At 38.5% G+C, this 25,210-nt stretch overlaps 1 protein-coding gene across 1 annotated transcript in view; it reads right to left on the bottom strand.

Moving 5' to 3' along the window:
• arhgap15 (Rho GTPase activating protein 15) overlaps positions 1–22,662 on the bottom strand; it is a 108,526-nt gene extending 85,864 nt beyond the window's left edge. The window contains exon 1 of the mRNA XM_060929240.1: positions 22,545–22,662. Coding sequence (XP_060785223.1) covers positions 22,545–22,552 — 8 coding nt within the window. The 5' untranslated portion in view covers positions 22,553–22,662. The remainder of the gene's footprint in view (positions 1–22,544) is intronic.
• Positions 22,663–25,210: the final 2,548 nt, after the last annotated feature.

Below are 25,210 nucleotides of genomic sequence, written 5' to 3'. Positions count from 1 at the left end.
ACAAATTCGCCAAAATCACCGCGAGATCAGCAGAGGTGAAACGTCTGCGCAAAATGTTTCACTTCCTTTTCATTTAGGCTAGTCAGACAGAAGAGAGAGAGGAGTAAACCTACAGCTGATCTAACATCGGATAGCACATTCTCCAGATGGGCACACGCCCATTACTTTAAGTTTGTGAAAAATAAGGATGTGAAGAACATCGTAGTCAAATGCAATTTGTGTGCTAAACCTAAAGAACTGTCCACTTCCAGAAATAGCACCAGTAATTAGTGATGCAGTGCTATGCATTGCAAACTACTGACTCCCATATAGGGAGTCAGTAGTTTGCAGCGCAAAGCACAGCAAACTCTTGTTCTTCCGTTTTTCATCTTCCGTACAAATTTCGGTTTTTAATAACCCAATAACCGTACATCACACACAGACAAACAATACATCAAAACGTGCGGCTTGATTGGACTCGGTGTGCTATTACTTTGTTCAGTATTCTGTAGTCGCGAAAAAATCACGCAAAACTTCCCATTCATTTCTATGGAATTAATTGAAAAAAATCGCACATTTTCAATGTTTTTCAAACCTCCGCTGCTCTGGCATGCTTTCACCTAGAGACATGATTCAAACTTTAAAACGGAGACAAACTTCTCCTCTGTGGATCTGGTGTTCAACTTTTTTGCTAGGTCCTATACTTTTTGATCAGTCCCAGCTCAAACACCATGATCAAATCTGCAGAAATTCAGACTTTATAATGGGTGTCTATGGCGTTACACACCAGTGGAGGTGATTAAGTTAGTGTAGGCAGCTTGAAAAAAAAGCTCTAACTTTCTCATTTAAACTGTGTTTTCAGCCACAAATTTCACTCTACACACATAATTTTCTCAAAAGTTGGAGTCACACTTGTCTTGATTCACACAATGTGTCCACCTGAACGATAGGATTTACAGTTTTTGAATGAGAAGCCTGAAAGTAAGGAGAGGACAGGCACGCTGCCCCATAGACTCCCATTATAATCCTGACAGCGCTTTTACCACAAAATCAGAAATGTCACTTGTTTTTAACTCGCTCTACTGTCCACATTTTTTACACTAGGGACAAAAAAATTACATCAATGTGTTCATGAGAGCCTTGTAGCACTCAGTGTGAAAAAATTTTGTGAATATCTCCTTTCGTTTCCGTGTAAATCACCATTGTTCGAGGAGAGGGAACTCTGAGAAAAAGCACTCTTTGCTTGTCATACTGTGTCTCTGCCCTGCACCTGAGCACCGTTACCAAGGCAACGAGCTCCACTCATGCCCCTTTTCCACCAAAGCAGTTCCAGGGCTGGTTCGGGGCCAGTGCTTAGTTTGGAACTGGGTTTTCTGTTTCCACTGACAAAGAACTGTCTCTGGGGCCAGAAAAAATGGTTCCAGGCTAGCACCAACTCTCTGCTGGGCCAGAGGAAAGAACCGCTTACATCAGCAGGGGGGCGGAGTTGTTAAGACCAACAACAATAAGACTGCGAAAGATCGCCATTTTTAAGCGACGAGAAGCAGCAGCTGTACAAACGCGAAGTCATCCATTATTATTATTGTTGTTGTTGTTGTTGTTGCCGTTGCTGCTTCTTCCGTGTTGTTTTTGCTTCGATATTCGCGCCAAGGTTTATGTAAATGTAGCGCCGTAACTGACGCATACAGCGACGTAACTGACGTATACAGCGACGTAATGACATGGCTCCGCTTAGCACCGCGAGCTATGGAAAAGCAAACTGGTTCTCAGCTGGCTTGCAAGTTGAATGAGTTGTGAACCGGCACCAGCACTGGCCCCGAACCAGCCCTGGAACTGATTTGGTGGAAAAGGGGTATCAGGGAGCAGAGAGGGGAGGGGCTGCTTGCTCTCACACACACACACACACACACACACACACACACACACACACACACACACACACGCGCGCACACACATGAGGGAGGGGCCGCTCTCTCTCAAGCACACACAAGAGGGAGGGGCTGCTCTCTCTCAGAGAGACACAGGCTTGTAGCCTCATGGCAAGTCACACATTCACACAGTTCAGTGCAGCTCCTGCAATAGCGACTGCTGCAGCCACTGCATCACTCTCACAATTTCCCACAGGGGAATTGTCTCTAGTTTAACTAAACATTTCCAGAGGTGCTATAGTAACATGAAGTTAGCAAGGAAGCAAGCGGAGGATGAGAGTGGCGATAAAATCACAAAGCAGCCACAATTAATGTTCTGCCGCTCTGAGATGCTGCTTCAGCCTCAGGAGGTTAGGAGACTTGTGGCGGAGTATGTTGTTGAAGATATGCTGACAGTTTGTTTACATTTTTGTCCCGTATAACTGAGGTTTTTTTCTGGTCGGAAGTCAGACTAAAGTGACAGCTGCTTTTCCTTCGAGGGCTAATAGGCCTAAGCACTTCAATATCATTAAAAGCACTTTGATTTTGTTATTTCTAATTCCGTTTTTCGAAATGTGACTGGGTAGCCTCATATAGCTAATAGTCATTGTCTAGCCGTGATTTAAAAGGCTTGTGGTTTTTTTTTTTTCAGGCCAGTTTTATTGTAGGCTATTGTAGCTGCTAGTTTGTTTATTCTGCTTATTTCATGTTTCATGTTTACCTGCTATACCTCAAGTGCCCTTGACTGTTTGGTTATTTGAACCAATTTATGTGTGTGTGTGTGTATATATATGTATGTATATATATGAGTGTTTAGTCTACGTCTAGTTCATATCTAGAGTGTTTATACTGTTTATATTGTCTGAGTGTTGAGTCTGTGTGTAGTTCTTATCTAGTGTTTACACTGTTTATATTGTCTGAGTGTTTAGTCTATGTCTTGTTCTTATCTAGTGTTTATACTGTTTATTTATACTGTTTATATTGTTTGAGTGTTTAGTCTATGTCTAGTTCCTATCTAGAGTGTTTATACTGTTTATATTGTTTGAGTGTTTAGTCTATATGTAGTTCTTATCTAGTGTTTACACTGTTTATATTGTCTGAGTGTTTAGTCTGTCTTGTTCTTATCTAGTGTTTATACTGTTTATTTATACTGTTTATATTGTTTGAGTGTTTAGTCTATGTCTAGTTCCTATCTAGAGTGTTTATACTGTTTGTTTTTTTCAATTATTCTATTTTTATTTATTGCATTGCCTGTTTGCACCGTGGGTCAGAGAGGACTGATATTTCATCTGTGCTGTATGTTAAGCATGTATAGCATATTTGACAATAAAGTTGACTTGACTTGACTTGACTTGCCATAATATGTTCATTTTTGTTACATTTCTGAAATGGAGTCATATCCCTTAGGGCTAATCTTTTTTTTTTTTTAATGAAGCATAAACTATGCTTAATGCTGTAAACTTGAAAACAATAAAGGCATAGAAATGCTAATTTTGTATCCTGTCATATCTTTAGACATTACAATACAATACAGTTCAATTAATGTTAATATGAATAGGCCTAAAGTTACAGTAATTCTATCACAATTTGCCAGACTTGGACCTTTTGTCTGTTCTTGCGATGATTGTTCCTTGTATTGTGCCATGAGCCGTCACTGTGGCTATAATATTCTACTGTTTTTAACCATAAGCCTAGCTCAGTCAGATACCACATCACCTTCCACTGGATGTGTGATGAGCTAATTGAGCGTCTTGAGCTACATTTAGATTGCCAAATCCATACTTCCAGTTATTTTGGTGAGAGTAACTTAAAAGTAATGCAATAGTAGTGTAATGCCTTACATTTTAAATACAGTAATATTGTAATGTAACTAATTACTTTAAAATGACAGTAACAAGTAATAAATAATGCAAAACAATTTTGAAGTAACTCCCCAACACTGATCATGAACACACACACACAATCCCAATTATACACACACACATACATACGGTACACACAATCCCAACCACACACACACACACACACACACACACACACACACACACGAGGCAATACTAGTGGTTGAGATGTTAAAATAGAATTTTGAAAAAAATAAAATTAAAAATAAAATTAATATATTAGCAAGGCCAGACACTGATATTGGTCAAGTCAGACACTGGCCAGGTCTGACACTGATGTTGGCCAGGCCAACTTGGCCAGTTCAAATTTATACATGACCTTGGGTTACCATGGACCTCTAAATGGCCTCTAACTCCCAAACCATGGCAGATGAAGCTTAAGTTTGTATGAGCAGTTAATATGAAATCATCATTTTCCTGAACATAGCATACCGTACATGACCTCAGGGGACCTTGAAAGGTCAGACTCGAAGTCGCTCAACTTGAATTGCCTATAACTCCCAAACCATGGCAGATAGAGCTCAAATTTGTATAGGCCACTAATATAAAGTGATATATCACCTTTCCATTGAACATAGTTTATATGACTCTGTAAGGTTGCTCAACCTTGAATATTGTATACTCCCTAAACCATGGCAGACAGAGTTCAAGTTTGTGTGATCAGCTAATATAAAGCCGTATATCAGCTCTTAAATATGCTCTAGTTTGGCTAATGCATTTCACATCTTTCAGGCCAGTCTGAGTAGTCCTTGCAAGATGCGAGTTGATGAATTCTCCACAGCCCTCATTCCCCCAGATTCGCCCTGTCCAAATGTCAAAAACAGCAATCTGAGAGCGATTCAAACACTTGGTGATGGGAATTGCCTGTTCAACAGCCTGTCCCTGTCTATAAAAGGTACTACCTATCACAGTAGATGGTATAAATTAAAAAAAGCTCACATCTCGTGTGACACCGAGCTGTGGGTAATTAAATGCGGGTAAAATCTGTATTATCACCATGCAGTTATGTTACACAGCCAGACAGCATACTACAGAGGGTGACTAAGGGCTAAAAGGTGCATAGATAGCAAAGAATGCAAAGCACATCACACCAGATGTTAGATATAATTATAATGAAAAATATGGACTCCATAAACCAGATTAAGCGGGTTAAATTAAACACACAATTTCATTACATATACACTACCGTTCAAAAGTTTGGGGTCACTTTGAAATGTCCTTATTTTTGAAAGAAAAGCACTGTTCTTTTCAATGAAGATCACTTTAAACTAGTGCTGTCAAAAATGTCGCGTTATTAACGCATTAACTTGACTCAATTTTAACGGCGATAATTTTTTTATCGCGAGATTAATGCTCTGTGACATGATGTAGGTTTTTCATAAGCTTTTGAAACTGCCAGGAACTTGGAACAGAGACTTTGCTTAGAAAAACGATAGCAGCTAGACTGTAATGCCACGCCCCGCACAGCCAGAGTCCTCTGCCCTCCCCCGAAGAGCCACGGTGCTCGGCTTAGGTTTCGTTTTCCCATCGGCGGCTCCAGCCCGACTTTGCAGTGGCTGTGACAAGACGTGTTATGCTCTGCAATAAAAAAAAAACACATTGGTACAACCAGTGTTCCAACTATGCCGATATTTTCGGGGGGTCCCTTTTTTTCCCTTGGGGGGGATGCTTGCGCTTGTCTCAGAGCGCGGATCTCCATCGCGCGCTCACTTTGGATATGCAAATGCTTCCCGTTACACACGATTGCTATGTCAATAAACATCATTTTGCCAATATTTTAGAGACCCCCCAACATTTCCCAAATCATGTTTTCAAGGGATCTCATGTCTGTTTCAGGGGATCTCGGATCCCCCGAGTACCCCCGTAGTTCGAACGGTGAGCAAGCCCATTCACTTTTTTATGCTGATAAGAGAATTACAATGGTTTTTCATGTGACAAAAATGTGCGATTAAATTGCGATTAATCGCGAGTTAACTATGACAGTCGCGACATTAATCGCAATTAAATATTTTAATCGCTTGACAGCACTACTTTAAACTAATCAGAAATCCACTCTATACATTGCTAATGTGGTAAATGACTATTCTAGCTGCAAATGTCTGGTTTTTGGTGCAATATCTCCATAGGTGTATAGAGGCCCATTTCCAGCAACTCTCACTCCAGTGTTCTAATGGTACAATGTGTTTGCTCATTGCCTCAGAAGGCTAATGGATGATTAGAAAACCCTTGTACAATCATGTTAGCACAGCTGAAAACAGTTGAGCTCTTTAGAGAAGCTATAAAACTGACCTTCCTTTGAGCAGATTGAGTTTCTGGAGCATCACATTTGTGGGGTCGATTAAATGCTCAAAATGGCCAGAAAAATGTCTCGACTATATTTTCTATTCATTTTACAACTTATGGTGGTAAATAAAAGTGTGACTTTTCATGGAAAACACAAAATTGTCTGGGTGACCCCAAACTTTTGAACGGTAGTGTATACAGTTGATGAAATGATCAAAATAAGAGGATTCAAGAATAAATAAGCATGCTATGAACATAAATCAAGAACATGGAAAGACAAAGGCAGGAAACAAGCTTGCAAACACTATTGAAACACCAACAAACTACAATAACAATTCATTTTTCAATATTATGTCAGTGCAAGAAACATTTAGAAGTATAACATACCTTGCTAAAAAAATTACTTTGCTGAAAAGAAAATTATTCTTTTAGCATTTCTTGCTAAGCGAAATTGCAAATTGCTTAAGAAAAATTTGAGTCTTTAGCACTTTTCGCTAAAACAATTTGGGTCCTAGAGTGAGCACAGACACTATGCAAAATCATCTCGTGTCTGGATTTGTGCATTTGAATATTAACATCTTAATGCAATGTAAAATTACAGTGCAGTATCTTGTAAGCCACCATCCATAAGCAAATAGTTTAAGGTTAAAAAATACAGCCTAAAGCATCACACTTAAAAAGTTAGTCATCTGTGTCGCCGCTGTGCCTTTGCATTTCTCACTGTGAGTACACTTCCTGTACTGAAGGTGTGTGGTATTTCAGACACAGCTATAGACCGTCAGTGCTTTCTATTTCTATTCTGCTTTGCATTCAGTGTTTTTTCTTTATTTTTATTAGAGTGGCAGCTACAATTATCGACGCCTTAATGATCTTTTGGCTGTTGCAAAACAAGAAAAGACTTTCAGTATGGAAAGTGTGCATGAATAATTACTCAAACTTCCGCTGGAAAAAAACCCCGAGTTGATTCCCAATTACTTAGCGTATCAGATCATGTGACACCGTTCCACAATTATCGACACCTTTGTCCGCAGTTATTGACACCGTTCCACAATTATCAACATCCAGATGATTATTTATAAAAAGGAATAATCGGTATGTGGTATTAAGTTAACAAAACAGTTTTTATTTAAAATTTGTTTTACATAGACTTAAATTTAGTCTAAAATATCTTTTATATAAAAATATCGAAGTCGGTGTTTCCGTAAATGAGGAAGTAATTCTAATGTTTGTAGGCAAATGAACTGATAATGTTTAACCTGAGTCAGAAAATCTTTTTGTTCCACTTTCTAAGTATTTTCATAGATCAAATTTTGTTAATCATTTGTCGTTGTTTGAATTAATTTCAAGTTTTGTCGTTTACCAATCAATGTCAACAGGCGATTGATATTGTAATCATATGAAACTCCAGGTCAAAAGTCGCATGTCATTCCTTGAAACAAAATATAAAATGTCTCCTGATATTGTAATATGTGGTAGATATTTACAACAAACTGCAAAAAATATGTATTATCTGAATGGAACAGAAAAATCTGAATATTTCAAGCATGTAATTTTTTTATATGCTCGGAATTTAATTCTGGTCTAATTCTATTTATTGCAATAGGATTCCAAATACTCTATAAACATTCCATTCTGTTATCAATCAGAAAAAAATTATTATAAATCACAGCACTTTTATTTTTTTAAAAGTACTTCATCTACTTCAACAATGTTACACAAAGCTCGAGCCATAACAGTTGTAAATGTCACTTAATTCCACAGGGTGTCGATAATGGTGGACGCCGGTGAAAGTGATCACTATTATCGACACCTCACGTGACTTCTCAAACGCGTGTTTAGATACAAAATGGCGACTGTCAAATGAAAGAATAAGAAACAAAGTAGGTTTCGACGAGGAGATCATGAAATATCGGTGAATTTGATCAGTAAAAACATGTCCATGATCTTTCCACCATGCTTACCTGTGACGATAATGTCCGGGTTTTCCTCGAATTGCTGATTGTGCTAAAAAAAAATTCCATCTCAGGTAACGAGCTGCGCCATCAGACGACAAGATCAAAGGGTGAGGCGGGTCTTCCGGTTGATTAATTAACCAATAATAAGTGTTGTAACTGAAACTCATCTTTATAAAATTATCTGAAAAGGTGTCGATAATTATGGACTGTCGATAATTGTAGCTGCCACTTTAATGAAAAGTTACTTCATGTCTTAAAGGAATGATGGATGTCATTTCTCTTTACTTAGTTGTTTGGTTCTTAACATAATATTGATTACTGCAGTTGTGGAACAGGGCTATTTATTGTATTTTTATTATTTACTATTTACTGTTTGATCTCAAATGCATTAAGAAGGCAAGAAACTCGTCCACTAATTAACTTTTGACGAGGCACACCTGTTAACTGAAAATCATTCCAAGTGACTATGGCTGTGTCCAAAACCACTCACTCATTCACTACTCCCTACTCACTATTTAGGGAATTCTATATAGTGGACTATATAGCAAGCTCATTGGTAAAATTAAGAAAATTTTTTTTTCTGACTCTACTCCGCTGCGCCATTATTTTACACTATTACAGTGGTGCTTGAAAGTTTGTGAACCCTTTAGAATTTTCTATATTTCTACATAATTATGATCTAAAACATCATCAGATTTTCACACAAGTCCTAAAAGTAGATAAAGAGAACCCAGTTAAACAAATGAGACAAAAAATATTATACTTGGTCATTTATTTATTGAGGAAAATGATCCAATATCACATATCTATGAGTGGCAAAAGTATGTGAACCTCTAGGATTAGCAGTTAATTTGAAGGTGAAATTAGAGTCAGGTGTTTTCAGTCAATGGGATGACAATCAGGTGTGAGTGGGCACCCTGTTTTATTTAAAGAACAGGGATCTATCAAAGTCATAGCTGTGAGTGACAAAAGTATGTGAACCTTTGCTTTCAGTATCTGGTGTGACCCCCTTGTGCAGCAATAACTGCAGCTAAACATTTGCGGTAACTGTTGATCAGTCCTGCACACCGGCTTGGAGGAATTTTAGGCCATTCCTCCATACAGAACAGCTTCAACTCTGGGATGTTGGTGGGTTTCCTCACATGAACTGCTCGGTTCAGGTCCTTCCACAACATTTCCATTGGATTAAGGTCAGGACTTTGACTTGGCCATTCCAAAACATTAACTTTATTCTTCTTTAACCATTCTTTGGTAGAACGACTTGTGCGCTTAGGGTCGTTGTCTTGCTGCATGAGCCAGCTTCTCTTGAGATTCAGTTCATGGACAGATGTCCTGACAGTTTCCTTTAGAATTTGCTGGTATAATTCAGAATTCATTGTTCCATCAATGATGGCAAGCCGTCCTGGCCCAGATGCAGCAAAACAGGCCCAAACCATGATACTACCACCACCATGTTTCACAGATAGGATAAGGTTCTCATGCTGGAATGCAGTGTTTTCCTTTCTCCAAACATAATGCTTCTCATTTAAACCAAAAAGTTCTATTTTGGTCTCATCCGTCCACAAAACATTTTTCCAGTAGCCTTCTGGCTTGTCCACATGATCTTTACCGAACTGCATACAAGCAGCAATGTTCTTTTTGGAGAGCAGTGGCTTTCTCCTCGCAACCCTCCCATGCACACCGTTGTTGTTCAGTGTTCTCCTGATGGTGGACTCATGAACATTAACATTAGCCAATGTGAGAGGGGTCTTCAGTTGCTTAGAAGTTACCCTGGGGTCCTTTGCGACCTCGCTGAGTATTACGCGCCTTGCTCTTGGAGTGATCTTTGTTGGTTGACCACTCCTGGGGAGGGTAACAATGTTCTTGAATTTCCTCCATTTGTACACAGTCTGTCTGACTGTGGATTGGTGGAGTCCAAACTCTTTAGAAATGGTTTTGTAACCTTTTCCAGCCTGATGAGCATCAACAACGCTTTTTCTGAGGTCCTCAGAAATCTTCTTTGTTCGTGCCATGATACACTTCCACAAACATGTGTTGTGAAGATCAGACTTTGATAGATCCCTGTTCTTTAAATAAAACAGGGTGCCCACTCACACCTGATTGTCATCCCATTGACTGAAAACACCTGACTCTAATTTCACCTTCAAATTAACTGCCAATCCTAGAGGTTCACATACTTTTGCCACTCACAGATATGCAATATTGGATCATTTTCCTCAATAAATAAACGGCCAAGTATAATATTTTTGTCCCATTTGTTTAACTGGGTTCTCTTTATCTACTTTTAGGACTTGTGTGAAAATCTGATGATGTTTTAGGTCATATTTATGCAGAAATATAGAAAATTCTAAAGCGTTCACAAATTTCCAAGCACCACTGTCTCACAATTAAAATGTGCCAGATCAGTCGGCTAGTGGATTTTCAAAATAATAAATGCATGCATGTATTTTTGTGTTTAATACATGTCATACTGAGCATATTTCCAACATTAATAAATAGAAAGTCCTTTGTGTCTGCTGCATCTTTCAGTTCTTTTAAATCAATGCTGAATACTTTCTTCTTTGCTGCTGCCTTTTATTAAATCAAATTTGAGGTTTTTGATTAATTCCCCGCTCTGCACTGTAACTTATATTCTTGTATTTTACCTGTCTTATTATATAGAAACGGGTTCCGTCTGGCTGTCCGTCCAGTCACGTTTTTGTTTCCAGGCCATATCTTTAAAACTACTGAAGTTATCTTCATGAAACTTTGTATACATATCAAGAAACGTGCACTGGTGCCTTTTGCTATTTTGGATTTTTGGAAAAAAAGTATTTTTCAAATTTTTACATAAAAAATATATTTTGACTTAGTTTCTAAGAGCAATGTTCATTTCCGGAGCATATATCCAAAACTATTCATGATACGGATTTGAAACTTGGTACACATGTTAACAAGGTGATGTAGATGTGCCTTTTCATACTAAGAAATTTGAGAAGTTTTAATTTTTCATGTTTCCATGGAAACAATTTCAGACTTAGTTTCTCAGGTTAGTCTTTGGGGTAGGTTTTGTTTCCGGAGCAGAACTTGAAAACTATGAGTGGTATGGTCTTGAAAGTTGGTATATGTGTTGATTAAGTAATGTATATGTGCCTTTTGATTCTCAGAAATGTGAGAAATTAAAATTTTTTATCTCACCTGGACCAAAGGTCCAGTGGGCTTATGCCATGGGCTGCTGAGGTCAGTGTAAAGAGGGTAGGGTTGGTTTCCTGCAGCAGAACTTGAAAAATGTGACAAATAATATCTTGAAACTTGGTATATAGTTGATATATAGGGTGGGGAATATAGATGACTCTGTCCTCTTGTTCTATTTTAGCTTATTTTCTCTTCTCTTACTATTTTTAATTGTACTTGAATGTCTGTTTATAATGTGTTTTTTCTTCCATTAATTCACCCCAACACGCTTTTTTTTCTTTCAGTACGACCACAATGCATGATGGAATATATTGCTGGGTTGTGACCATCGGTTGTCCACTATTTTCATGGTGCATTGTGGGATACTATGAGTCTACTATATAGGGTGTAATAATTCTCACTATACATTTGGGCAGCACTACAAAATGGCGAAATCACTATATCGTCCACTATATAGTGAGTAGTAAGTGATTTCAGACTCAGGGTATCTCATGAAGCTGGTTAAGATAATGCCAATAGTGTGCCAAGCATCATCAAGGTAAACGCTGTGATACTTTGAAGAATCTAAAGTATCAAATATATTTTGTTTCACACTTTTTTCTTTCCCACATAATTCCATGTATGTTCCATTTGTTCTTTCATAGTCTTGATGTCTTCAGTTTTGTTCTACGATGTAGAAAATACAGAAAAACCTATGAATAAGTAGAGTAGTAGGGGTGCACAAACTTTTGACTGGCACTGTATCTTTCATTTGAAGGTGATCGTTTTATACACTTGCAATATCTTTTTTTTTACATTTTCACTTGACCCTATCTCAAAACAAGGCAGTGTAACTGCATCACCTTGTTCATGTGAATAGTCTTGTGGTGCGTCTTTTGAGTCTATTTGCTCTCAGTGATGTGGTGGTATTGTGGATGTCTCTCAAGCGTGCAGTTGTTGAAGCCACTTCCCTATTTGTTTCGTTTTAAGGGCAGACATTACGCCTGTAGTGTTTTTTTTCTTCTTTGCCATCAACAGTATTTTTTGTGCAAAATGGAGATGGCATGCAAAGATTATGCTGATTATTTAGTGGGTAAAATACGTGGATATTTTACCTAAAAACTTGCCTGGATAAGCCTCGACTCCAAGCATAGTCTAAATTACAACTAAATTGTGTCAGCAGTGTGCTATGGTTCCTTTGTGTACTTTTTAGAAATGGAGAAAATGTAGATTAGTAAGTCTTGACTCACTTCCCACTGTCATGTGTTTACCATGTCGAGTCAGCTTCCTGAAACAAAATCTTGCATCATTGCAACATCAGGCTATGAAGACAGAGGATGTAACAGTTTACGCTACTTTCTGCTCGCTTTTAGGTGACACAGAACTTGACAGGATTATTCGTGGCCAACTTGGATTTTTCGTCTAACAGGAATATGCAAAAATATCAGTGCTGAAAATGGAGGACAGAATTTCTCTTACTTTGCATTATTTACAACAATCAATATGACTACACAATGTAAAAGTAATTTGTTTAGATGTTTACTTAATTTTTTTTAAATCCTGCATTAATGCATATTTCTTCCATCTATACTTATAGCTAAGTTCATAAACACCAAAACATATTTGGGGCGGTTATTTAAAGGAAGTGATTGCTTAATACAGATAAATAAGGAACTTCAGCATGATAGAAAGAAGTTGACGAAGTGATTGGTAGTCTAAACTATTGAAGTCATCTATATAGTGATAGTCAGTGTTGAGGAAACTACTTTGCAGTTGTAACATGTCATGCTACAAGCTACTCGTGATTTAAAAATAAGCTACAGCTGTAACCTTTACCAATCAAAAGTTTGCGAAATGCAATGAAGCTACTTTGGGTAGTATCTCACTGGGCTGCGACAGCCTGTGACTAGTTGGAGACACAACAATTGCGATAAAATATGCGAATTAGCGACAATTTTAACTTTGAACATTTGAACATTGACAATTTTAACATTGAATTGATAATCACATATTTTATCGCAATTGTTGTGTCTCCAACTAGTCGCAGGCTGTCACAGCCCAGTGCACTTCCTGTCTCATGGAAACTGACTTGAGAAGGGTTCGTGATGGCTTTGTGACACCAGCGACGCATTTGCGGTTATTTTGAGAGAAATTTTGTCGCACGAATTTTTTGAACATATTCAAAATTTCAGTGACGAAGGAGCGACACTTTGTGACTCATGCGAGGAAATTCAGAAGCCCCGCGAATGTTTCAAGACACTTTTGAAACTCTCTCGCGAATGACGTTTGCAATTTGTCACAAGCTGTCGCAGCTCAGTGAGATACTGGCTTTTCTCAGTCAAATCTATTGCACAAAATGAAATGTACATGTTTTGTTCAGAGATTTTGCTTCGGATGACAATTTTATATCCTTTACTTAACCTTATGTTACTGTAAAACATAAAAAAGCAACAGATTCAGAGACGACTCAGTCCACTTTCTCTTGGATGAGTTCATTTCTGGAAATGTCTCGCTAGCTAGAATTAAGTTTGCTGCAGTGATGAATAATAATTTCACCAGCTAGGAAATCATCAACAATGGCAAAAAAAGAGAGAGAGAGAGAGAAAGAGAGAGAGAGAGAGAGAGACTGTTTTTAAATCGGTGCTTAAAGTTTGAAGTGCCGGAATTTTAATTTCCACTTTGAATAGGTTACAAATAAACGTATATCCGTTGCCATAAGAATCATTCACTGTCATAAACATTGCTGTGAATGTTCAGTCATCTTGTTTTTATATTCAGTATTCAGTAACTACTAGAAATGATTCCGTAACTACATTAGAACTCTTAGGAATGGTGTATAGGTGGAAGAGCGAGACAATTCTAACGTAATAGTCAATTTCTTTTCTTACTTTTACAAATAACCGAGAAAATGTCTCATCTCATCTCATTATCTCTAGCCGCTTTATCCTTCTACAGGGTCGCAGGCAAGCTGGAGCCTATCCCAGCTGACTACGGGTGAAAGGCGGGGTACACCCTGGACAAGTCGCCAGGTCATCACAGGGCTGACACATAGACACAGACAACCATTCATACTCACATTCACACCTACGGTCAATTTAGAGTCACCAGTTAACCTAACCTGCATGTCTTTGGACTGTGGGGGAAACCGGAGCACCCGGAGGAAACCCACGCGGACACGGGGAGAACATGCAAACTCCACACAGAAAGGCCCTCGCCGGCCCCGGGGCTCGAACCCAGGACCTTCTTGCTGTGAGGCGACAGCGCTAACCACTACACCACCGTGCCGCCCCCGAGAAAATGTAAACAATATTAAGCAAAAATACAGTGGTGCTCGAAAGTTTGTGAACCCTTTAGAATTTTCTATATTTCTGCATAAATATGACCTAAAACATCATCAGATTTTCACACAAGTCCTAAAAGTAGATAAAGAGAACCCAGTTAAAGAAATGAGACAAAAATATTATACTTGGTCATTTATTTATAGAGGAAAATGATCCAATATTGCATATCTGTGACTGGCAAAAGTATGGGAACCTTTGCTTTCAGTATCTGGTGTGACCCCCTTGTGCAGCAATAACTGCAACTAAACGTTTGCGGTAACTGTTGATCAGTCCTGCACACCGGCTTGGAGGAATTTTAGTCCGTTCCTCCGTACAGAACAGCTTCAACTCTGGGATGTTGGTGGGTTTCCTCACATGAACTGCTCACTTCAGGTCCTGCTACAACATTGCAATTGGATTAAGGTCAGGACTTTGACTTGGCCATTCCAAAACATTAACTTTATTCTTCTTTAACCATTCTTTGGTAGAACGACTTGTGTGTCATTGTCTGGCTGCATGACCCACCTTCTCTTGAGATTCAGTTCATGGACAGATGTCCTGACATTTTCCTTTAGAATTCACTGGTATAATTCAGAATTCATTATTCCATTAATGATGGCAAGCCGTCCTGGCCCAGATGCAGCAAAACAGGCCCAAACCATGATACTACCACCACCATGTTTCACAGATGGGATAAGGTTCTTATGCTGGAATGCAATGTTTTCCTTTCTCCAAACATAACGCCTCTCATTTAAACCAAAAAGTTCTATTTTGGTCTCATCCGTCCACAAAACATTTTTCCAATAGCCTTCTGGCTTGTCCAAGTGATCTTTAGCAAACTGCAGAGGAGCAGCAATGTTCTTTTTGTAGAGCAGTGGCTTTCTCCTTGCAACCCTGACATGCACACCATTGTTGTTCAGCGTTCTCCTGATGGTGGACTCATGAACATTAACATTAGCCAGTGTGAGAGAAGCCTTCAGTTGCTTAGAAGTTACCCTGGGGTCCTTTGCGACCTCGCTGACTATTACACGCCTTGCTCTTGGAATGATCTTCGTTGGTCGACCACTCCTGGGGAGGGTAACAATGTTCTTGAATTTCCTCCATTTGTACACAATCTGTCTGACTGTGGATTGGTGGAGTCCAAACTCTTTAGAGATGGTTTTGTAACCTTTTCCAGCCTGATGAGCATCAACAACGCTTTTTCTGAGGTCCTCAGAAATCTCCTTTGTTTGTGTCATGATACACTTCCACAAACATGTGTTGTGAAGATCAGACTTTGATAGATCCCTGTTCTTTAAATAAAACAGGGTGCCCACTCACACCTGATTGTCATCCCATTGATTGAAAACACCTGACTCTAATTTCACCTTCAAATTAACTGTTAATCCTAGAGGTTCACATACTTTTGCCACTCACAGATATGTAATATTGGATCATTTTCCTCAATAAATAAATAAATGACCAAGTATAATATTTTTGTCTCATTTGTTTAACTGGGTTCTTTTTATCTACTTTTAGGACTTGTGTGAAAATCTGATGATGTTTTACATCATATATATGCAGAAATATAGAAAATTCTAAAGGGTTCACAAACTTTCAAGCACCACTGTAAGTCATGCCCTCAGAATAAGTGTATCACATGGCTTCATCCCTTCTCTCCACCTTCATCTTAGTCTGTTAAAAAAAAGGCTAAAATTGGCAAGCACCCACTGCAACCAGGTAATTCTCCTGTGACCAAATAAAACCATGCTGTATTTTTTTTTTAAATAGTCATACTATACCAGAATAAATACTGGCAGTGGTTTTGTAAGATGGAAGAATTTATTACTTGTGAAGGGGATGAAGCTGAGGTACTTTTATCCATGCTCATTACTACAGGACAAATTTTGCCTGTTGTGGTATTTCTTTAAAGCAGCTTAAAAGTGATATCAAGGCTCTCTGTGTTATAACACTACACTTTTAAGGAAGTTAAATGCAATGAATTATATTTATTATTAAGCATCCTTGCATGGTAACATAATTCACAAAATGTTAATACTATGTGAACTGATCACATTCAGTCGATGTAATTGAAATGCACATGTAAATAGAAACTTGTTTAAATTCAATTTAGTATCAGCAATTTAGTCATGTTTTTATGGGAAGCGTAATATTTCTATGTAAATGATGTGTGTTACTGCGAGCTGGCCTCTTGGTTAGCGTGTCCGCCTCTCAACGGAGAGCTTGTGAGTTCTATTAGTGGTTGGGTCATCCCAAAGACCATCATAAAATTGGTACCTACTGCTATAACTGGTGAGGCACGCTGCAATGCAGATGTGAGTAGGGAGTCAAACTCTTCTGGTCACCAGAGGACTGGCCCCTACTAAAACCCCAGCTATGTAATAGGCGAGAGTCTGAGGGCTATAGAAACAGAGATTGGTGCCGCCCAAGGCACCTTAAAGGCCTAATTAGTACTGGGACAGGAGACAGCCTGGGAAGACCAGGTCCTGGCACTGGAGGGACTATGAACTTGAAGCGATGTGCAATATGTTCTCTTGAACCTGACTGAACACATGTCGCATTTGTTTTCAGTGCAACCGAACTTCGAAAGCTAGGATCTTGGGGCGGAGCTTTGTGATTTAACTCAATAAATAAATAAATACTCATTCACTGTACTTGAGCCCACCTGTTTTACAGACCTGATCATGACCAATTTTGGCAAATCTTGCCTAATGCATCTTTAAATGTTGATAATTACCTCACCCAGGATGGAGTCCACCAGGGGGCGAGGTATTGTTTTCGGTGGGGTTTCTTTGTTTTTTTGTTAGCAACATTACAGGAAAATGGTTGGACCAATCTTCATGAAACTTTCAGGATAGATGGGCACTGGTCTCAAATAGAACCTCCAACATTTTGTGGGTCATCCGGTCAAGGTCAAGGTCACCAAAAAGGTCAAAATTGTTTTTTTCACAATATCTTCCTTTATATTCATCATATTTACTTCAAACCAAATCCAGAATGTTCATTTTTCAATTCTGCTTCCATTGATATGCTACATGATGGGGGTATCTCTCATAGTTTTCTTTGCAGCTGGGGGTCAAATGTCAGGGGTCAAGGTCATGGGCTTTCAGAGGCTCATAACTGGGAAATACAAGATAGACAGATACTTAATATTATCAACATATTGGAAGTTATATATGGGCTTTCATTTGGCACCATGACCTTTGACCATGAGTGACCTTGAAAGGTCAAACTCAATGTCACGGGTTTTCAGAGGCTCATAACTTTAAAATGGTTAATGACAGACAGATGTTTACCATTATCAACATATATGAAGCCCCATATGGGCTTTCATTTGGCACCAAGACCTTTGACCTTGAATGGCTTTGAAATGTCAAACTCAAGGTCATGGATTTTCATAGGACTATATGTATTTCATTGGACTATATTTTCATAGGACTATATATATGATTGAGAAATGTTACCATTATCAACATAGAGGTAGTCCCATATGCACTTTCATTTAGCACCATGAATGTTGACCTTGAGTGACCTTGAAATGTCAAACTGAAGGTCACGGATTCACCTTGTAAGGTGAATAGGCCAGATTGCAGGGCAAGGTTTGTTTTGCCTGGCAATACTTGTTATACATTATGTTCACTGGGTGTAAATGTCAGAGACCCATCCTTTAGACTCGCCTATAAATTCTGTAAATATAACTACAGCGAACGTGTTCAGACGTTAATTAGGATCATTGTGGACTTGCTTGTGGACAAAGTAAACACTGTTTAAAGTAGCTGCTCTCATTTTATTAGCAGACATCAGTTCATTTGTGTACATTCACATGTTCATGGTGTATTAAAACTGAAGTTTATAGCTTTCCAATAATAGCTAATGCAGTAACTATGCAGCGGACATCAATGTCGAATGTTAACTTATGAAACAGTTTGAAGGTTAAAGTTATAGAAGATAGCTATAGCGATAACAATGTAGGTTATACTATTATGCTTTTACGTTAACGAAACAAAAATTGGAAAATGAATATTTTGGAATATTTGTAGTTACTGAAACACTAAACAGTAAATCTGGTTAGATTATTATTTCAGTGTAACTTATTATAACTCGTATTTCCCGGGTTATTATTCAGATATTCAGCAGATATGATTACATGAACACTTTCTATTAGGGCTATCTTTAGTTCTGCACAAAATATATCAAATTTTAGTATCTAAGAACTAATCCTGGACTCATTCTTTAGCATGTTCCTCGTACAGTAATTATTTACAGATTTCATAAATGACTTTCTATGATTGGTGATTAACACTTACGCCCAGTGACCATGTGATCTTTCATGGTTAGTTCTTCAGTCGTTACTGAGTAATTCATATTAACTGATGATGAATATGCACTCACTGGCCACTTTAATAGGAACTCGTTCTTGATTCTAAGGTTCCTGTTCTTGGCTGCAGGAGTGGAACCCAGTGTGGTCTTCTGTTCTGCTGTTGCATGCTGAGATGCTTTTCTGCTCACCACGGTTGTAAAGAGTGATTATAAGAGTTACTGTATCCTTCCAGGCAGCTCAAACCAACCTCAGGTGGGTTTCTCAAAAGCCTCTTAAAGCGATTAACCAGGAAATTTTGAAATTACGGGATTATGAAATGTTTTCATTATACATTAATACAAGATGTTCTAGATGAAGAAAGATTAAGGGGAGTTTTGCTTTAAAAAACATGTGAAAGTTGTAACATCAGTCTGTTGGGCCATTTCCCCAGGCGCGGCCATACTGGATTAGCCAGATACATGGATGTATTAGGAGATGAAAACGAGGGTGGGGCTGCGTGATGTAGGATTCCGCACAACAGCATACTGCTGTGTCACACATCAAACGGATGGAAGATAAGCAGGTATTTTTTTTAAATAAACAGACAGTAAACTAGCCACTACTTTATTTTGATTCATTTTCTAATACTGCACTGCTATATTTTTTGTGGAGAAATGCAAAAAAATTGACCGAGAAGTCACACGAGACGATAATATTATACTATAGTCTAGTTGTCACAACAGAAGGACTCTCAGGTACGCTCTGGACAGCGCTTGCTCCGAACTGACTCACACGTGCGCCAAAGATTACACACACCTGCACGGGATTAAGGCGCAATCAGCGCGCCTAAACAAGGACTCAGAATGCAGACTGACTTAGCGAAATATTGTGTTGTTGTGACACATTACCGCGCCTTGTTTCCTGACTGATTTCCTGGTTTCTGATACCTGTTCCTTGTTTTTGACCCTGCTTCTGTTTACGATATTCTGTTTGTGCCTCGCTCAACCTTTTGCCTGATTTACCATTCATGATATACGCCTGCCGATTTGGACTTTTGCTTGTTTGCACTTTTCTTATAAGATCAATTGTCTCATATCAGTGCAGCATCCTAGCTGTTATGGTCTTCGCAGAAATAACGAACTTCTTCTGAAGCCATTCAGTGCTAAGACTTATAAAACTCTGGGTGATGGGGCCTTTGCTGCAGCCTCCCTGTCTCTCTTCAACGCACTGCCTCGCCATTATTAGAGAAGAGAACAATTACAACAGATTTAAGACTTTAGTAAAGACATTTTTATTTAGAGTTGCTTATGAACATTGAGTATTTTATATTTTATGTATATAATTGCCATATTAGAGAACAATTACAACAGATTTAAGATTTTAGTAAAGACATTTTATTCAGAATTGCTTACGAACATTGAGTATTTATATTTTATGTATACAATCGCCATATTAGAGAAGAGAATAATTATAACAGATTTTAGATTTTAGTCAAGACATATTATTCAGAATTGCTTATGAACACTAATTAATTATATTTTCTATAATCCATTATCAGTCTTTGAATTATTTTCATTCACATATTCATATATAGCTGTGTTATTGATTTTACATACTTGTAATATCTTAAAGTTAGCAATTTATTGTAATTTATTTATTTGTAATTTGTAAGGCGCATTTGATCATATATACATGATATATGCGCGGTATAAATAATAAAGATTATTATTATTATTTATAATAACGATCTTCTGCACTTACATCATACATGCACTTGTACACCTTTGCTGTGCTCGCGGAAAATGGCGTCACGCACGGTGGAGTTATGGTGGCCTCGCTGACAAAAAATAGTCCCGTCTATGCTCATCACTTTAGTGGTTATATCATTATCTCTAGCCGCTTTATCCTGTTCTACAGGGTCGCAGGCAAGCTGGAGCCTATCCCAGCTGACTACGGGCGAAAGGCGGGGTACACCCTGGACAAGTCGCCAGGTCATCACAGGGCTGACACATAGACACAGACAACCATTCACACTCACATTCACACCTACGGTCAATTTAGAGTCACCAGTTAACCTAACCTGCATGTCTTTGGACTGTGGGGGAAACCGGAGCACCCGGAGGAAACCCACGCGGACACGGGGAGAACATGCAAACTCCGCACAGAAAGGCCCTCGCCGGCCATGGGACTCAAACCCGGACCTTCTTGCTGTGAGGCAACAGCGCTAACCACTACACCACCGTGCCGCCCCGTGGTTATATCATTAAAAACAAATTCAACATGCAGCGTTTTTATAAAGGACAGACATAAAGACCGACTTTTAGCTCAGTTTGTTTATTTGCGAGATACTGTCCTTAACGCTAAGAGCATCTTACAGTAACTAGGCGAGAGCGTGTTCATTGTGCTGCTTGCTCTACCCTTTAATGATCATCTTTGTGCTGTGATGCTTTTGAGAAACTCAGGCCAGGCTATTTTCCTCTGACCTCTCTTATCAACCAGACATTTGTTTCTATCCACAGAACTGTTGCTCACTCACCTCAATGTTTTTTGTTTTTGGCGCCATTCTGTGTAAACTCTAGAGACCGTCGTGTGTGAAAACCCCAGTTTCTGAAAGACTCAAACCAGTCCATCTGGCTCAAACCAACACCCACAGTGCCACAGTGAAAGAAAGTCACACTTTGAGATCACAATTTTTCCCATTCTAATGTCTGAAGTGAACATTAACTGAAGCGCTTGATTTGTATCTGCATGATTTGGTGCATTGTGCTGATGTCGAGGGATCGGCTGATTAGAGAAAAGACAGCAGGTGGATGTATGGGTGTTTCTAATAAAGTGGCCGGTGAGGGTAAGGTGAATAACAAGCCAGGACTTTAAGGCGTTAAAATATTAATTATGTACTGTATTAATGCTGAAAGTAACTGGTGATTTGTAATAACTCTTCACCAAGAACATGAAGCCGTATCATCGATGATGTAAATATTGGTTAACAATGATTAAGAACAATTGGTTGGTAAATGTGACTAAATGTAAACATTGAGATACAAAAAGCCAAAAACTGTCAATTTTTCTGACTGTTGGTCTAAATGTAACATAAACTCCAGTTATGGAAAGAGTGCAGTTTAAAATGTGAGGAAATCATAAGTCTTACACTCACAAAGCCCACACAAGTACCTTGCCCTGTCACTGCATGGTAACCGTTCACTCTTTGAAACAACAGGAAATAAATAAATCACTTGAAAAAAAAAGTGGGTAACGGAAATCAAGTGCCAGCCCATCACGGAGTCTGGTGTCTATTTAAGTAAAGGTTTCAGACGCAGCAAGATACATGTAAATTATCAGTGATTTTTTTTTTCACCATTGAATGCTTTTTATATGTTTATATATACATTTATATTCAATCACATTTTAGGATTGCAATGCAATGTAGCACAAACCCTAGCAAAATATTATCAGGATATCAATTTTAACATTTTTTAATCGCTTTTATTATTGTAATATTTGAAGCTGAAATATCTTTCGCATGTTGTAAATCGGGACGATATTTTCTTACCAATAAACCAGCCGTAAGCACTCAGGAAGGCCTGCAGGAAAAAAAAAAAAAACCAACAACCCAAAAGTCTAATCTAAAATCTAAGAACAACTCATCCGTCGTTTCTATCACATGAGAGATTTCTACATTTTCCAGTTTTCACTATCATCCAGCTGGTCACACTAATGAAGTCTGGCCAAATAAAAGCCATCCTTACCTGCTCATGTGATGATATGGTGGCTGCGGTGCTGTCTTTAGATAATCCCACGGTGAGAGATGGTGGGACAGTCAAAGAGAAGAATGTGTGTGTGTGTGAGAGTGAGTGTGAGTATCATTTAGAGGAAGTGCGATTGACTCACGTGGTAGATACAGACTTTTTACTGCCTGTACATCTCAGCGCAGACATGATGCTTTACCACTTCCTGAGGCCTTCACCAACTTTTTCTTCTCTCAAGATGGCTGCACTCACAGATCCAGCAATGGAGTTGTTTTATGATTATTAAGAACCCTGTTTTACCCTGTACACCTTATTTTGGTGATACTCATTCATCTCAGGTTGGTTGAATTGCTAATGAATGAAAAATATTTGAAGAAGAACAGTTTGTTAGAACATTTCTTGAGCTGTGAGTCAGTATTGGACTCCATAGAGTACATCTAAAATTATACTGCTGCTACACAACACAATACACCAAGACTCATGCATGTTATACTCAATATAGCGCATTTATCGTTTCACTTTCATTATGCTAAGGACTTCCTGTTTAATCTGTACATACTGCATCAACCAGGAGATAAATAAGCAAGACTTTACTTGAATCCTACATCAAAAAACTCACAGTTCTATTACATGTGAGCTGTCATCATGTGATTTTTTTTTGCAAAGTGCATTCTGATTACAGCGACATCGATGACATGTTTATGACACGATCAGCACAATGTTAACGTTACAGCAACTGTCATGATGGTCAGTTGTAAAATAACAGGAATAAAACACAAAACGTCATGCTGTTATAGAAAAATCATCAATGATGAACCAAAACATCACGGACTGTTTCATACAACAGCAGTTTGCCAATGATTACAATTTTTATGCCTTCGACACCTGGTGGTGGTAGCATTATGTGGCCATCCAAAATTCTGAACGGGATGATATCTCAAGAACGAGTGCTTTTAATGTTTATCCCCCACTGGCTGAAAGGCCTGAAGGGGGATTATGTCGTGGCGATTTCCGTCCGTCCATCCGTCCATCCCGGGAAGTGTGCTCACCTTCTGAAATCAACTCCTCTCACAATTTTTGGAGGAATTTTGTGAAACTTGGCAGGATTCTTTCTTATATGTCGGTAATATGCATGTTGTAATTTTGTTCAATTCGGTCACATTTTACCAGAGTTACAGCCCTTGATTAACAAAATTATACTTTGACAATTTCATGAGAGTGTGTTTTCCTTCTGAAATCAACTCCTCTCACAATTTGTGGAGGAATTTCACCAAACTTTACAAAAGGCACTGTTATATGTCGGTAGTACGCATATTGTTATTTTGTTCAATTCGGTCACATTTTACCAGAGTTCCAGCCCTTGATTAACAACGTTGTACTTTCACAATTTCATGAAGGTGTGCTCGCCTTCTGACATCAACTCCTCTCACAATTTTTGGATGAATTTCTCAAAGTTTGGCAAAAGGCCTTGTTATATGACGGTAATACGCATACTGTGATTTAATTTTGTTTGTGAAAATTTGACCAGAGTTTTGACCCTTGATTAAATAACTTGTACTTTGACAAATTCTTCTGAAATCAAGTCGTCTCACAATTTGTGGAAGAATTTCACCAAACTTGGCAAAAGGCTTTGTTATATGACCGTTATACGTATATTGACATTTCGTTTAATTTGGGCGAATTTTACCAGAGTTATGCCCTTGATTATGAACAAACTTGTACTTTGGCAATTTCATCAAGGTGTGCTTGAAGGAATTTCATGAAACTTGACAGGATTCTTTGTTATATGTTGGTAATACGCATATTGTAATTTTGTTAATTTCAGTCGCATTTTACCAGAGTTATGGCCTAGTTGCCAGCAGGGGATATAGTGCTCTCAGAGCACTCTTCTTGTAGGATTTATATGACATTAACGTCATAACCAAAAGGTTAAGCTGATTAGGTTTTAGAATTAATCCAAACAGGGTCAAGGTCACAGCAAGGTCAAATGTCTGGACTAGTTTTTCTTTAATATTTTAAAAGTATTTCAGGAATACAAATTAATACCACATAAGACTAGACTTGTTACTGGTGGAGGCATCCAGTACCGGTACCATCATTATTCCCCTGGCATATAACATGGGGGGATATAGCTATCGCTCTGTTCCTCTGTCCGTTCGTCTGTCTGTCCGTTTTCGTTTCCAGAGCATAACTCAGAAACTATTAGGAATTTTTTCATGAAACCTGACAGTTAAGTGACTAGAGGAACTGTGCCTTTTGACATTTTGGGATTTCTGTGATTATTATTATTTTTGCTGTTTCCATGGCAACCAATTCAACTTAGAAAATTTGGAGTGGGGTTTCATGTGCGGGCCGGTATGTCATATCCTGATGACTCTTGTTTTTATCCATTTATAGTTACATTTAATATTGTGGAATGTCTGTGAGACGAGTTCATTCCTGTTATCACTTACGTTATAGATTATAGCAGCACCACATAACCCTCCATCCTGATGACTGTCCTGTGTCGGAAAACATAAACAGCTTTATCTCTGACTGTTATAAAGCACTGACACTGACCCTGAGACTTCCAAAAGCGCTAAGTAAACATCTCCTCAGAGAAAACGTCATCATCTGAAGAACAATTCGTCACATTTTTTGTCTGTTTATGTGGCATGCCCACCACA

This window comes from Neoarius graeffei, chromosome 9, assembly GCF_027579695.1.
Source record: "Neoarius graeffei isolate fNeoGra1 chromosome 9, fNeoGra1.pri, whole genome shotgun sequence".
NCBI lineage: Eukaryota > Metazoa > Chordata > Actinopteri > Siluriformes > Ariidae > Neoarius > Neoarius graeffei.
The sequence above is the reverse complement of the archived record's forward strand: the minus strand, read 5'-3'. Positions and strand labels throughout refer to the sequence as shown.